The 14,410-nt window shown below is 40.2% G+C and overlaps 1 protein-coding gene across 3 annotated transcripts in view; it reads right to left on the bottom strand.

The window, feature by feature from the left end:
• Positions 1 to 7,917, bottom strand: part of LOC142302089 (basic phospholipase A2 homolog APC-K49-like) — a 57,853-nt gene extending 49,936 nt beyond the window's left edge. Inside the window, exons 1-3 of one of the 3 annotated variants that reach the window (XM_075343169.1) lie at positions 7,867 to 7,917; positions 7,623 to 7,698; positions 7,333 to 7,477 (exon numbers count right to left, since the gene is read on the bottom strand). In XM_075343169.1, coding sequence (XP_075199284.1) covers positions 7,333 to 7,477; positions 7,623 to 7,656 — 179 coding nt within the window. In that variant the 5' untranslated portion in view covers positions 7,657 to 7,698; positions 7,867 to 7,917. Of the gene's footprint in view, positions 1 to 7,332; positions 7,478 to 7,622; positions 7,790 to 7,866 lie in introns of those variants that run through there. The other 2 variants (XM_075343170.1, XM_075343168.1) reach the window with 2 other exon arrangements.
• Positions 7,918 to 14,410: the final 6,493 nt, after the last annotated feature.

The raw sequence follows: 14,410 nt of genomic DNA on the forward strand, positions 1-14,410 counted from the left end.
TATATTGTAATGGAACCCTCTGCGCATGCGCAGTAGGCCTGCGTTCCAAGACTCCATCCGCAATGCTAAGTTTGCGTCTCAATACGGGGCGCCCGACAGGAAGTGGGCGGTCACCCGTGACGCGGATGTGATGTCACACGCCAGAGCGGCAATGCTCTGCTATTTAAAAAGAGTGCTGGCGTCGGTCATGGCGGCGCAGCATGTGTTTATGCCAGGTGTCGGGACCCCGGTAAGTTTAAACTGACTGTGGCGGGACTATGGGACACAGGGCAACTTTGTCATTGGTAATGATGGTATGATTCTTTAATTTATACAGTGGCTGATTTGCCGGTCCTATGAAGGACACTTAACAAGTTTGGATCTGTGTATGGACCTTTTGGCGGATATGCCGGTTCTATGTATGACACGGAATACTCTATGTGGATTTGTTACTCCACTCTCCTGAGGATGTATGATGAAACGCGTTGAGAGAGAGAAATCCCTTCCATATGTTTACCGGAGCTGATTATAAGTGGATCCTTTGAATACCTGGTGGAACCAGGGGATCGCTTTTAGCCTTTGGCTAGCTCCATCATCTGATCATTGGGGAGGAACGTTCGTCCATAAGTAACCAGAAGACTGGTGAGATTGTTCCTCTTTCATTCCCTATCCAGCTCATTGGGATTAGGGTCTGTTTGCTGCTGTCTTTTAATATTGTCCTCCTGTGAGAGAATATTCCTACCAACACAATTACAGGACATCACAGGTAGTGACAATTTTTATGTGCATTTTGCACCTTAAGTGTTGTTAGTCCTTTTTATGCATACCATATTAAAAGTTATATTTTAGGCGTGTTAATTTTGCTGGGTTACCTAGCTATTACTACTTTCACCTACGGTATATCCCTATCCAGTTGCTATATTTGTTGGTATTATAGATATGGCTGGTTTCTTGGCTACTGGACTAGATACAAGTATATGGGCCTCAGAAGCAAGGGAGGTCTTTTCTGAAGGGTCATTTGTGCAGAAGAAATACACGCCATCTATGAATGGTGCTTTCAGAGAACTTACTAAGGTTTACAAAAATAGAATTACTTCCTGGTGGGAGATTCAATCTCTTGAGTGCTACTTAAAAGAAAAAATCGTACCTCGCAACCTCAGAATTTCTCTAACCCCTAATTTTCGGTATAAAAATCCTGAACTTACTACTAAATGGCAAAAAGAAGTTACTGAATGTTCCCTAAAATTGATGTTATTGCTATTAGAGGAAGAAAAAAAGAATTTAGCTAATCTAGATATCCAACTAAAAGAACAAACCGAAACCACAAGGAAATTTGTGGGTGAGAGTGAATTTGTGGCCAAAGAGACGGCCCTGCAGAATACTATTGAAAAACACCAATACCATCTAAAAGAAAAAAAGCATAAATTCTATATTAGAGATAAACAGGATTTCCGAGACAATAAAGCCTACTTTTTTCCTATTAACAGATTTAATAAAGTAAGCGATACAGAAGGGACTTCTACAGACACTGAGGCCTCAGATACAGAGGGTGGTGGTCGTAATCGTAAAAACAAAAATAGGGGCAGAGGGAGATATCAGAATAGAGGTGGTCATAATTCAGGGCATTTTTTAGACCAGGGCCACTACTTGCGGAGCAAAAAGACCCCGACAAATCAAAACCTGAATCTCCAAACAGAACAAATCAGATAATTAATTTATCTAAAAAAACCTTGTCTGCACCAAAAATGGCAGTCCTTAGCAAAGGACTTTCTTTCGTACCTACCACTGACTTCAACCTTTTTGAGGCAGTCAAGGATTTGAACCTATTTGTGAGAAAGTTAAGATGGAAAAAGCACTTTTCTCTTGAGAATAAAAAAAATATGTAAAGAAATGGGGATACCTGAGGATATGCTGGAGGATGTGAGATTTCTATTTAATCTGGCAGACTCCGACCCTAATCTTGAGGGAAAAGGCCCATTTACGGACCTAAAACTGAGGAGTAAAAAAATGCCACCTATCACCAACGAAGTCAATTCCATTGATATCTTTTGTAACCTAGTAACCAGGGACCTAGAATCCATTGTGAGTAAACACAGAAGGAAATTCAATCTGACAAAATCTGAGATGGATTGTCTGATGGAACTGGAAAATGATGATGACATTGTTATCAAAGAATCTGATAAAGGCGGTAACGTCGTGATAATGGATGTATGCAAATATAAGAGTTTATGCTTGAACATCCTTAATGAGACAGACAACTATGAAAAATTGACTGGTAACCCGACCCGTATTTACTCAAATCAACTACAAGGGATCCTTGATAGGGCACTTTCTAATAACCTCATAGACAAATCTGAATTTGAGTTTCTACTACCTACATTTCCGACCATTCCTACTTTTTATTGCCTTCCAAAAATACATAAGGGGCTTGAACCCCTACGTGGCAGACCCATCGTGTCGGGGATTGGGAGTATTACCCAAAATGTGGGAATATATGTTGACAGAGTGCTGAGGCCGTTTGTCTTGTCTCTGGGATCATATCTGAGAGACACCACTGATCTTCTCAATAAATTGGAGGGAGTAATGATAGAAGATGATACTCTGCTTGTCAGTATTGACGTCGAGTCCTTGTACTCCTCTATCAAACATGAGGATGGTCTGAGGGCAACGGACTACTATCTTAAAAGTAGAGGCAGACAGTTTGATGGTCACAACCTTTTCGTTTTGGAACTACTGGATTTTGGCTTGAAGTGTAACACCTTTACTTTTGGGGGGGCCTTCTTCCACCAGCTCAGGGGTACTGCGATGGGGAGTCCTAGTGCCCCGTCGTACGCAAACTTAACCCTGGGCTGGTGGGAGGAGACTATGGTGTTTGGAGAAGACTCATCCATCCCCACAGACAAGATAATCCTTTGGTGTCGATATATAGACGACGTGTTTATGCTGTGGAAAGGGAATGAGTCAGAACTGGCAGTGATGGTAGAGGCCCTCAATATTAATACACTTGGCCTGAACTTCACCTTTGAATGGAATAATGAAAGACTCCCTTTCCTAGATGTTTTGATTGAAAAGGGTGAGGGTGGTATCATTAAAACCAGTACCCATCGAAAACCTACAGCAACCAACTCATTATTAAGATGGGAAAGTGGCCATCCTCTGAGTCAGAAGAAGGGGATACCAAAAGGCCAGTTCCTGAGACTTAAAAGGAACTGCTCTGATACCCCCCTTTTTTTGAAACAGTCGGCAGATCTCAATAGTAGACTCAAACAGAGAGGATACCCCAAGAAGGTCATTGACCAGGCCTTCCATGAAGCAAATGGGAGAAACAGGACGACTCTTCTCAATCCCGGTCCACAAAACAATTCAAGGGAGGATAGAGTACGCTTCATAACTACTTACAATAATGGTGCTGAGGACCTCCGTAGCATCCTCAACAGACACTGGTCAGTCCTACAGATGGATGATGATATTGCCCCACTGGTGACATCTTCCCCTACAATTACCTTCAAAAAGGCACGTTCCTTAGGAGACAGGTTGGTCCATAGCCATTTTGCCCCTAAAAAAACTTCTTGGCTGCAAAACAACATAAAAGGTTGCTATAGATGCAGTGGTTGTGTAGCATGTGGTTCTATTAAAACAGGGAAGAAATTCCAATCCAGTGTGACTGGAAGAGACTACACTATCAAACACTTCATCAATTGCAGATCAAAAGGGGTTATCTATAAAGCCACCTGTGTTTGTCTGAAAGAATATGTGGGCAAGACAAAAAGGGAGTTCAGACGTAGAGTAGGTGAACACCTAAGAGACATAAGAAAGAACATTGATACTCCTTTGGCACGACATATCAATGAAAATCACAATGGCGACCCCAGCGTCATCTTTTTCCAAGGCATTGATTTAATACAACAACCTATAAGAGGAGGCGACTGGGACAACCTGATCCTAAAACAGGAAACCAGATGGATTTTCTGGCTCAGGACGGTGAGACCTCTGGGCCTAAATGAGATTCTATCCTTTGCACCCTTTGTGTAACTTAGTGACAGGGTGTTATGTAGAAGGATCATACGACGGCCGAGTGGGGGCACCATCCACCGTTCTTTTAGGGTGCCGACCCCCACATGATAGGTAGTTTCAGAATTAATGTAGGGTTATTAACAGTTACGGTGGTGGTACTTTACTTTCCATCCTTTGGGCCCAGGTCTCTCCGCTCTTCTGACCAGATTGTCCTTTCTGATATTGATCTCCCCCAACCCCCCTCCCCCTTCTCCCCTACTTGCTTCATTAGCCACGAATGTTTGATACTGTTCCGGTACCAGAAACTTACAGCTTTATCTAATCTGGATTGCTGCATACGGGGCATCTTTGCCTCAATGCAGCATTATTGATGAATGTTTGCGGTTTACAACATTCTAGTTGAAGTGAGCGCAGGCTCGTAAAACCCATTGCTCCCATTAGGTATATTGTAATGGAACCCTCTGCGCATGCGCAGTAGGCCTGCGTTCCAAGACTCCATCCGCAATGCTAAGTTTGCGTCTCAATACGGGGCGCCCGACAGGAAGTGGGCGGTCACCCGTGACGTGGATGTGATGTCACACGCCAGAGCGGCAATGCTCTGCTATTTAAAAAGAGTGCTGGCGTCGGTCATGGCGGCGCAGCATGTGTTTATGCCAGGTGTCGGGACCCCGGTAAGTTTAAACTGACTGTGGCGGGACTATGGGACACAGGGCAACTTTGTCATTGGTAATGATGGTATGATTCTTTAATTTATACAGTGGCTGATTTGCCGGTCCTATGAAGGACACTTAACAAGTTTGGATCTGTGTATGGACCTTTTGGCGGATATGCCGGTTCTATGTATGACACGGAATACTCTATGTGGATTTGTTACTCCACTCTCCTGAGGATGTATGATGAAACGCGTTGAGAGAGAGAAATCCCTTCCATATGTTTACCGGAGCTGATTATAAGTGGATCCTTTGAATACCTGGTGGAACCAGGGGATCGCTTTTAGCCTTTGGCTAGCTCCATCATCTGATCATTGGGGAGGAACGTTCGTCCATAAGTAACCAGAAGACTGGTGAGATTGTTCCTCTTTCATTCCCTATCCAGCTCATTGGGATTAGGGTCTGTTTGCTGCTGTCTTTTAATATTGTCCTCCTGTGAGAGAATATTCCTACCAACACAATTACAGGACATCACAGGTAGTGACAATTTTTATGTGCATTTTGCACCTTAAGTGTTGTTAGTCCTTTTTATGCATACCATATTAAAAGTTATATTTTAGGCGTGTTAATTTTGCTGGGTTACCTAGCTATTACTACTATGTAATTGTTTGGTCCTACAAATGCTTCTCAGCAGTGCCACAGGCTGATCGCTTCCATGCCACATTGCCGCATTGATGCAGGAATTCATGCAAAAGGAGCCGCGACCAAGTATTGAGGCATTTACTGTACAGACTTTTCAGTAGGCGCCAACATTTCTGAATGTAACATCATTTTTTCAGTTGGTCATATATATATATCCCTCTGTGTGTAATGACTCTATATAATATATATGAATAGATCCCTCTGTGTGTAATTACATTATATAATATATAGGAATAGATCCCTCTGTGTGTAATGACTCTATAATATATAGGAATAGATCCCTCTGTGTCTAATGACTCTATATAATATATAGGAATAGATCCCTCTGTGTCTAATGGCTCTACATAATATATAGGAGTTGATGCCTCTGTGTGTAATGACTATATATAATATATAGGAATAGATCCCTTTGTTTATAATGACTCTATATAACATATAGGAATAGATCCCTCTGTGTGTAATGACTCTATATAATATATAGGAATAGATCCCTCTGTGTGTAATGACTATATAATATATAGGAATAGATTCCTCTGTGTGTAATGACTCTATATAATATAAAGGAATAGATCCCTCTGTGTGTAATGACTCTATATAATATATAGGAATAGATCCCTCTGTGTGTAATGACTCTATATAATATATAGGAATAGATCTCTCTGTGTGTAATGACTCTATATAATATAAAGGAATAGATCCCTCTGTGTGTAATGATTCTATATAATATATAGGAATAGATCCCTCTGTGTGTAATGACTCTATATAATATATAGGAATAGATCCCTTTGTGTGTAATGACTCTATATAATATACAGGAATAGATCCCTCTGTGTGTAATGACTCTATATAATATATAGGAATAGATCCCTCTGTGTGTAATGACTCTATATAATATATAGGAATAGATCCCTTTGTGTGTAATGACTCTATATAATATACAGGAATAGATCCCTTTGTGTGTAATGACTCTATATAATATATAGGAATAGATCCCTCTGTGTGTAATGACTCTATATAATATACAGGAATAGATCCCTTTGTGTGTAATGACTCTATATAATATATAGGAATAGATCCCTCTGTGTGTAATGACTCTATATAATATATAGGAATAGATCCCTTTGTGTGTAATGACTCTATATAATATATAGGAATAGATCCCTTTGTGTGTAATGACTCTATATAATATACAGGAATAGATCCCTTTGTGTGTAATGACTCTATATAATATATAGGAATAGATCCCTCTGTGTATAATGACTCTATATAATATATAGGAATAGATCCCTTTGTGTGTAATGACTCTATATAATATATAGGAATAGATCCCTCTGTGTGTAATGACTCTATATAATATATAGGAATAGATCCCTTTGTGTGTAATGACTCTATATAATATACAGGAATAGATCCCTTTGTGTGTAATGACTCTATATAATATATAGGAATAGATCCCTCTGTGTGTAATGACTCTATATAATATATAGGAATAGATCCCTTTGTGTGTAATGACTCTATATAATATATAGGAATAGATCCCTCTGTGTGTAATGACTCTATATAATATATAGGAATAGATCCCTCTGTGTGTAATGACTCTATATAATATACAGGAATAGATCCCTTTGTGTGTAATGACTCTATATAATATATAGGAATAGATCCCTCTGTGTGTAATGACTCTATATAATATATAGGAATAGATCCCTTTGTGTGTAATGACTCTATATAATATACAGGAATAGATCCCTTTGTGTGTAATGACTCTATATAATATACAGGAATAGATCCCTTTGTGTGTAATGACTCTATATAATATGTGTTTCACTTTTTGCATTGAATTACTGAAATTAATTAACTTTTCTTTTTTTATATAGGACTGCAGGTGACATCTACTACATTATCTGTGCTCAGAGAGATATCACTGTGTGATCTGTGGTGTTACATAGGACTGCAGGAGACTTTTACTTCTTATACACTCACTTACCTGTCTATTCTATTTGCTATCTTCTCATTTCTAGGAGTCGTACACGAGCAGCCATAAGGAAGAGAATTTCTAATCTCTTTGTTTAATGTTTCCTGAATCATCATCTGGAAAGTTTTCCTCTGGAGTATGATGACATATGCTGAGGCTGAAAGATAAAACCCACCATCACCTTGTTGTGGGACGCTGAGCGGTGCATTCACCAGGAGTGACGGATGGTTCAGGGAATCTTCCTCTTCTGGATCAGGGACCTTCCGGGAGATCAGGCTCTACCGGATAATATCAGGACTTACCGAGACTAAGGAGGAGCAGCACACGGGTGATCATTGTGCCCAGGAGACCGATGGGGAAGATCCAGGAGAAGACAATCTGTAAGAACAGCAGATGCCACCAGGGGCTTATATCCTCCTGATCCTGCACTGCATATTCCCACCACTCTGTAGAGCGATATCTGCTCCTGGTTGCCCGGGGCCTTATTACCTACTAACAGCATCATATGATCATCGGGTGATGGTGTAGGGAAACATTAACTCTTACCTTTACATGGGATCATGTGTGGCTGAGGGGAGATGGCTGATCCTGATTGTCTGTAAAAAGTTCACATTTATTAAATAACTAGCTGTACTACCGGCTTCGCCCGGGTTAATAACTGCTGTTCACAAAATAGAATGTATTAACAAAAATGTATTCTGCACACAAAAACCACAAAACAAATAGATAGAAATGTAATTATTAAAAGGCAAAAACTAAGCTAATAGAAGCATTTCACAACATAGATTTCATCACCAGATATTCCACCCAGATTTAACATCCTATGACCTCACACATACTGAGAATGTCCTTTGCTGCCTATATTAACCAATCAGAGCTCAGATTAATTAACTGTAGCAAAATAGAAGCTAAGCTGTGATTGGTTGCTATTGGCAGCCTGATAAATCTCCAGGCAACAGAAAGCCCTCCCCCTGACAGTATATATTAGCTCACACATACACATATAGACAGGTCATGTGACTGACAGCTGCCGTATTTCCTATGTGGTACATTTGTTGTTCTTGTAGTTTGGCTTCTTATTAATCAGATTTTTATTTTTGAAGGATAACACCAGACTTGTGTGTGTTTAGGGCGATTATGTGGTGAGGTTGGTGTATGTGTGCTGAGGGTGGTATATGTGTTCAAGCACGTGGTAGTGTGTGGCGCATTTTGTGTGTGTGTTCATATCCCCGAGTGTGGTGAGTATCCCATGTCGGGGCATCACCTTAGCAACTGTACGGTATATACTCTTTGGCGCCATCGCCTCATTCTTTAAGTCCCCCTTGTTCACATCTGGCAGCTGTCAATTTACCCCCAACACTTTTCGTTTCACTTTTTCCCCATTATGTAGATAGGGGCAAAATTGATTGGTAAATTGGAACGCGCGGGGTTAAAATTTCGCCTCCCAACATAGCACCCGGCGCTGCCCGGGATAGTAACTGTCTCTCTGTTTCTCTCCCATTCTCTGTCTGTCTCCCCCTCTGTATATATCTTTCTGACTCTCTATCTCTTTGTCTGTCTGTCTCTTTCTCCGTCTGTCTCAATCACTTTCCCTGTCTGTCACTTTTTCCCTGTCTGTCTCTTTCCCTCTCTTTCCCTGTCTGTCTCTTTCCCTCTCTTTCCCTGTCAGTCTGTCTCTTTCCCTGTCAGTGTGTCTCTTTGTCTGTGTCTGTCTATTTGTCTGTGTCTGTCTATTTGTCTGTGTCTGTCTCTTTGTCTGTGTCTGTCTCTTTGTCTGTGTCTGTCTCTTTGTCTGTCTCTTTGTGTTTGTGTCTGTCTCTTTGTGTCTGTCTGCCTCTTTCCCTGTCTGTGTCTGTCTCTTTCCCTGGCTGCATTGTGACACGCCAACATTCCATATAAGGGCGTGTGTTACGGTTGCTGTGGCTCTGGAGACTATCTTCGGATTTCTTGCTACTGCACATGTGCGAGCGCTGGAGACTAAGTCCTATCTTGGAGCCATTGCACATGTGCGGGTGACGTCATCGCTGACACGAGGTCACATGTCTCTGACACCTTCTAAGCTGATTGGCCGCTGGTCATGTGCTTGTGACACGTGGTCACATGTCTCTGACACCTTCTATGCCGATTGGTCGCTGGTCATGTGCTTGTGACGCTTTGCTCGGTGATAGGCCAGCGTGACGTCATTGCTGTCATTCTGGCAGCGGATTGGCTCTGGTGTCCTCCATCTTGGATGAGGCACAGAGTCTATATAAGACCCTGATGCACGCCGTCCGGCGCTAAGTCCTCTTGGTTCATGCATGAGGGTAGACGCCCTGTGCACGTCCCTCTAGGCATCTCTCTGTCTATGTTAGGTGAGCGCTACCGGCAGGGTAGCGTTCTTATACCTTACAGCTTCGGCTGGAGTCCGTATCCTTACCTCTTAGTGGAGTGGACATAGGCAGGTGCCTGAGGCACATGGTCCGGCTGGGCCTTGTGATTCTACTCGTAGGTGGACGTTGCCGCTAGGGTAACGTTCCTTATACTGCGTCTGGCAGTTGTTCGTATCCTCGCACACTAGGGGAGCGAACAGAGGTAGGAGCTTTGTGCGGCTTATGCTGCTGTCCGTCTCTTTTGCACCACTAGAAGAGCGGACCTAGGCAGGTGCCATATCTAGTGGTTCGTGTCCTCGCACACTAGTGGAGCGAACGCAGGTAGGAGCTTTGTGCGGCTTACGCTGCTGTCCGTCTCTTTTGCACCACTAGAAGAGTGGACCTAGGCAGCTGCCATATCTAGTGGTTCGTGTCCTCGCACACTAGTGGAGCGAACGCAGGTAGGAGCTTTGTGCGGCTTACGCTGCTGTCCGTCTCCTGGCAACACTAGAGGAACGGACCTAGGTAGGTGCCATTTCACACTCACTGCTTTTGTCTCTGTGATCATTAACAGAGATCATTCCACACACCCTCCAAGTAAAGGAGGAATTGCCTTATTTACTAATTATATTCCTCTGTGAGTTTAACAGAGGTATTGCACTCTGCCATAGTCTGCAGCAGAGTCTTTGCATGGTGGACCCTGACTGTCTGATATTCCTTTAGGTTTTTTTTATCAGACAGCCCCCCGTAACAGCGTGGCTGCGCATTCTTCTGAAGTTCTGGCTGCACTGTGGCTCCCAGCTCCATTCGTTTTAATGGAGGCAGGTTTTTTGTTGAATAACTGTAAAGAGCGGGGTTAAAATTTCGCCTCGAGACATAGCCTATGACGCTCTCGGGGTCCAGAAGTGTGAGTGTGCAAAATATTGTGGCTGTATCTGCGACGGTGTGGATGCCAATCCCGGACATACATACACACACACACACATACACACATTCAGCTTTATATATTAGATTTATAATATAATAGACCCAGATAATAGATCTACATATGGCAGAATTTATTGATAACAGTACTTAAATTAATATTAAGGTATCTGTATTGAATATAGATAGATGCTGTCATTGAATAAATATATATATATATATATATATATATACAGTATATATATATAGTATATATATACACTATTTGGAACCTTCTAGAGACTTACATCATGCATTCAGAAGAATCTCCCTATATGGTTTTGGCACAGCTGCATATATAACATGACACATGGTGGGAGGGGAAGCTCTTGTTCCGGGAGTCAGTCTACACATGTCACCAGCTGAGCCATAATCCATCCACCCATCCAAGATGAAGCAACACATGCTGTCAGGCCTACAGTATATCATGCTTGCCTAACCATTCAGCAATGAAGGAAAGATGAATGAAGACTTCTACTGATTTGACTATTATTGTACTCTTCATGTAAGCGAACAAAGAATACTATTTTTTCTTTTCTGTAACTGAACTATAACTGAATTTTTTTGGAAACCATTTTACTCAATATAAAATACATCTATTTATTTTTACATTTTTGAAGTTTGCCTTTCATGCGCCTTATCACGTATTTGAAGAAAAATATATTTAAGGGATATATTTTTAACATTTGGTGAGCCAGCCATTCTTGATTTTTTTTTTTCATTTTTTGTACTGATTCCTTCACTTTGCACAAGGGGGGACAGATACAGAAGTAATGCTAATACCTCTTGCAAAGTATCAGGAATCGACAATTTCTAAAAATCACGCAAAACCTAAAAATAGAGATAAGGCTTCAAGTCGCATGAGTGTTTTTTTATATGAAGTTTGAAGAGTTCGTGAAGCCACAGAAGATCATCCTTTGACGTGTCCTTGAAGGAACAGGATAAGTCAGTCCATAAAGTATTGGACGTGCTGAACGAGGTGAATCAAGTCTCAGAGGATCATCCATTCCCGGTTGGGTCATTCCAGGTAAGAAAATGGATTTTATCTCTTCTTTTTCTAAACAAAGTAAATTACAGTTCACATACTCAGATATCTCTAATGTAGAGGAGCTCTGGGTAAGCCTTTATGGGGAGTGTGAACTTGAGAATTCCCGTGTAGAATCTACGGTGTCTTTTAATCAAGAGAAAAAGAAAATCAGGAATGTCTGTCATTTGGTCCACGAATTTCACAAGTTAGTGTTAGAGAAATTTAAAGATTTTGGAAATGGAAAACCTGAAATGTCATAAAGCAATACTTTCTGTAATGTTTCTAATGAAAATCATTCTCAAGATGGCCACAGACATGTCCTGTCTATTGAAAGTGACCTTCAGGACACCGGAAATGAAGCAGGAAAGGATGTTAGAGAAGAAGGAAATTACATAGAGGAGCCAGAAGGGGGAGGAGTCAGAGAAGGAGACGTGCAAAGAGGAGTCAGAGAGCATTGCGACGATTAGTTTCTAAAAATAGAACAGGCGAAAATAGAAATTAAACTCAGAAAGAATCTTTTGGACTTATGCAAATTAATTCCTGCATATGTTCCCAAGATACATGTGTGCAGAAATTCAGAAATATTTGAAAGTTTTGTTGAAAAGTTCAATTTAGCCAATAGTGAGAAAACTCAGATATTCCATATGTGGATACCACAACAATTTTTCAGACAGCTGGCATTAAAAAAGTCTTGACAATGAGACATTTTAGTGTCCAAATGATAATGATATCAATAGAATGAAAAATCTTATCTTTTGTGAAAGAAATGAACATAGTCCAAATTATGAGATGTTGAAGGAATTACAAATTAAACAGAATGAGGGTACGTTCTTATTTATGTCCATTTTTTAATGTTTATATAGGGCGGTCATTCAAAATGTCAGATTAAATTACTTGATTTACACGTTCGTAAGGAAATATAAATTTCTGGATTATAATACCTGCACAATTGCATTACAGAAAAGGTCCCTATTCGAATGGACGAAATTTATCAATTTTGTTAGAAATCACCAAATTCAATCAAAACAAAAATTAATTAATGCCATAAAAGTAAAATTAAAAAAGGAGAAATTCTATGAAAAACCAACATTGTCTCCCAGATCCAAATATTCCTGTGACAAAATATATGAAATTCGTAGGAAATTGCACGTTAGCTACAAACCATATGAGATGTCTTGTGCAAATCTTCTCCCCTTGTCACTAATGAGAAAAATGTCTTCCAGGGAACTTGACACCCAGAGACAGCGTGTGGGTCCTCCTGAGAGATTCATTCTTTCTCATTTAAAGGAAACAGTTGAGTTACAAAATATTTTCAAAAATCCCAACAATTTAAAAATGGATTTATTAGATCGGATCTTTGAAGAAAAAATGAGGTTGGTCTTCAGTTTGGTAGAAGGGGATTTCTGAATTAACAAAATATGGTGATTATATTTTGACATTCATAATTATTCATATACAGTGTATCTGTGTATTACATATTTTCTATAGATTTATCTATATAGTATATTGTATACTTAAAATTAGTGATAGTAAAATCAAAGTTATATTTTCATTTAGTTTAGGAAATTATAGTTAAATTTTATAAATTAATAATTTGATCTCTGTATATGAATAATAATATTAAAAACTTAATAATAAGGAATAAGTATAACTTATTTTAAGTGTTTCATTTTTAATCATAGTATCATAGTCTTTAAGGTTGAAGGGAGACTCTAAGTCCATCTAGTTCAACCCGTAGCCTAACATGTTGATCCAGAGGAAGGCAAAAAAAACCCAATGTGGCAAACAAGTTCCAATGGGGAAAAAATTTCCTTCCTTCGTCCACATCCGGCAATCAGACTAGTTCCCTGGATCAATACCCTGTCATAAAATCTAATATACATAACTGGTAATATTAAATTTTTCAAGAAAGGCATCCAGGCTCTGCTTAAATGTTAGTAGTGAATCACTCATTACAACCTCATGCGGCAGAGAGTTCCATAGTCTCACTGCTCGTACAGTAAAGAATCCTCATCTGTGATTATGATTAAACCTTCTTTCCTCAAGACGTAGCGGATGCCCCCGTGTTCCAGTCGCAGGCCTAGGTGTAAAAAGATCTTTGGAAAGGTCTCTGTACTGTCCCCTCATATATTTATACATTGTGTTTAGATCCCCCCTAAGCCTTCATTTTTCCAAACTAAATAACCCCAAGTTTAATAACCTGTCTTTGTATTGCAGCCCACCCATTCCTCTAATAATCTTGGTGGCTCTTCTCTGCACCCTCTCCAGTTCAGCTATGTCCTTCTTATATATCGGTGACCAGAATTGTACACAGTATTCTAAGTGCGGTCGCACTAGTGACTTGTTCATAGGTAGAACTATATTTTTTTCATGAACACTTATACCTCTTTTAATACATCCCATTATTTTATTAGCCCTGGCAGCCGCTGCCTGACACTGTCCACTAAAGTGAAGTTTACCATCCACCCATACACCCAAGTCTTTTTCTGTGTCTGTTTTACCCAGTGTTCTACAATTAAGTACATAATCATAAATGTTATTTCCTCTACCCAAGTGCATGACCTTACATTTATCTACATTAAACTTCAATTGCCACTTCTCAGCCCAATCCTCCAATTTACATAAATCTCCCTGTAATATAAAATTATCCTCCTCTGTATTGATTACCCTGCAGAGTTTAGTATCATCTGCAAATATTGAAATTCTACTCCGCATGCCTCCAACAAGGTAATTTATAAATATGTTGAAAAGA

The sequence above is a fragment of the Anomaloglossus baeobatrachus genome, chromosome 4 (assembly GCF_048569485.1).
Source record: "Anomaloglossus baeobatrachus isolate aAnoBae1 chromosome 4, aAnoBae1.hap1, whole genome shotgun sequence".
NCBI classification, from domain to species: domain Eukaryota; kingdom Metazoa; phylum Chordata; class Amphibia; order Anura; family Aromobatidae; genus Anomaloglossus; species Anomaloglossus baeobatrachus.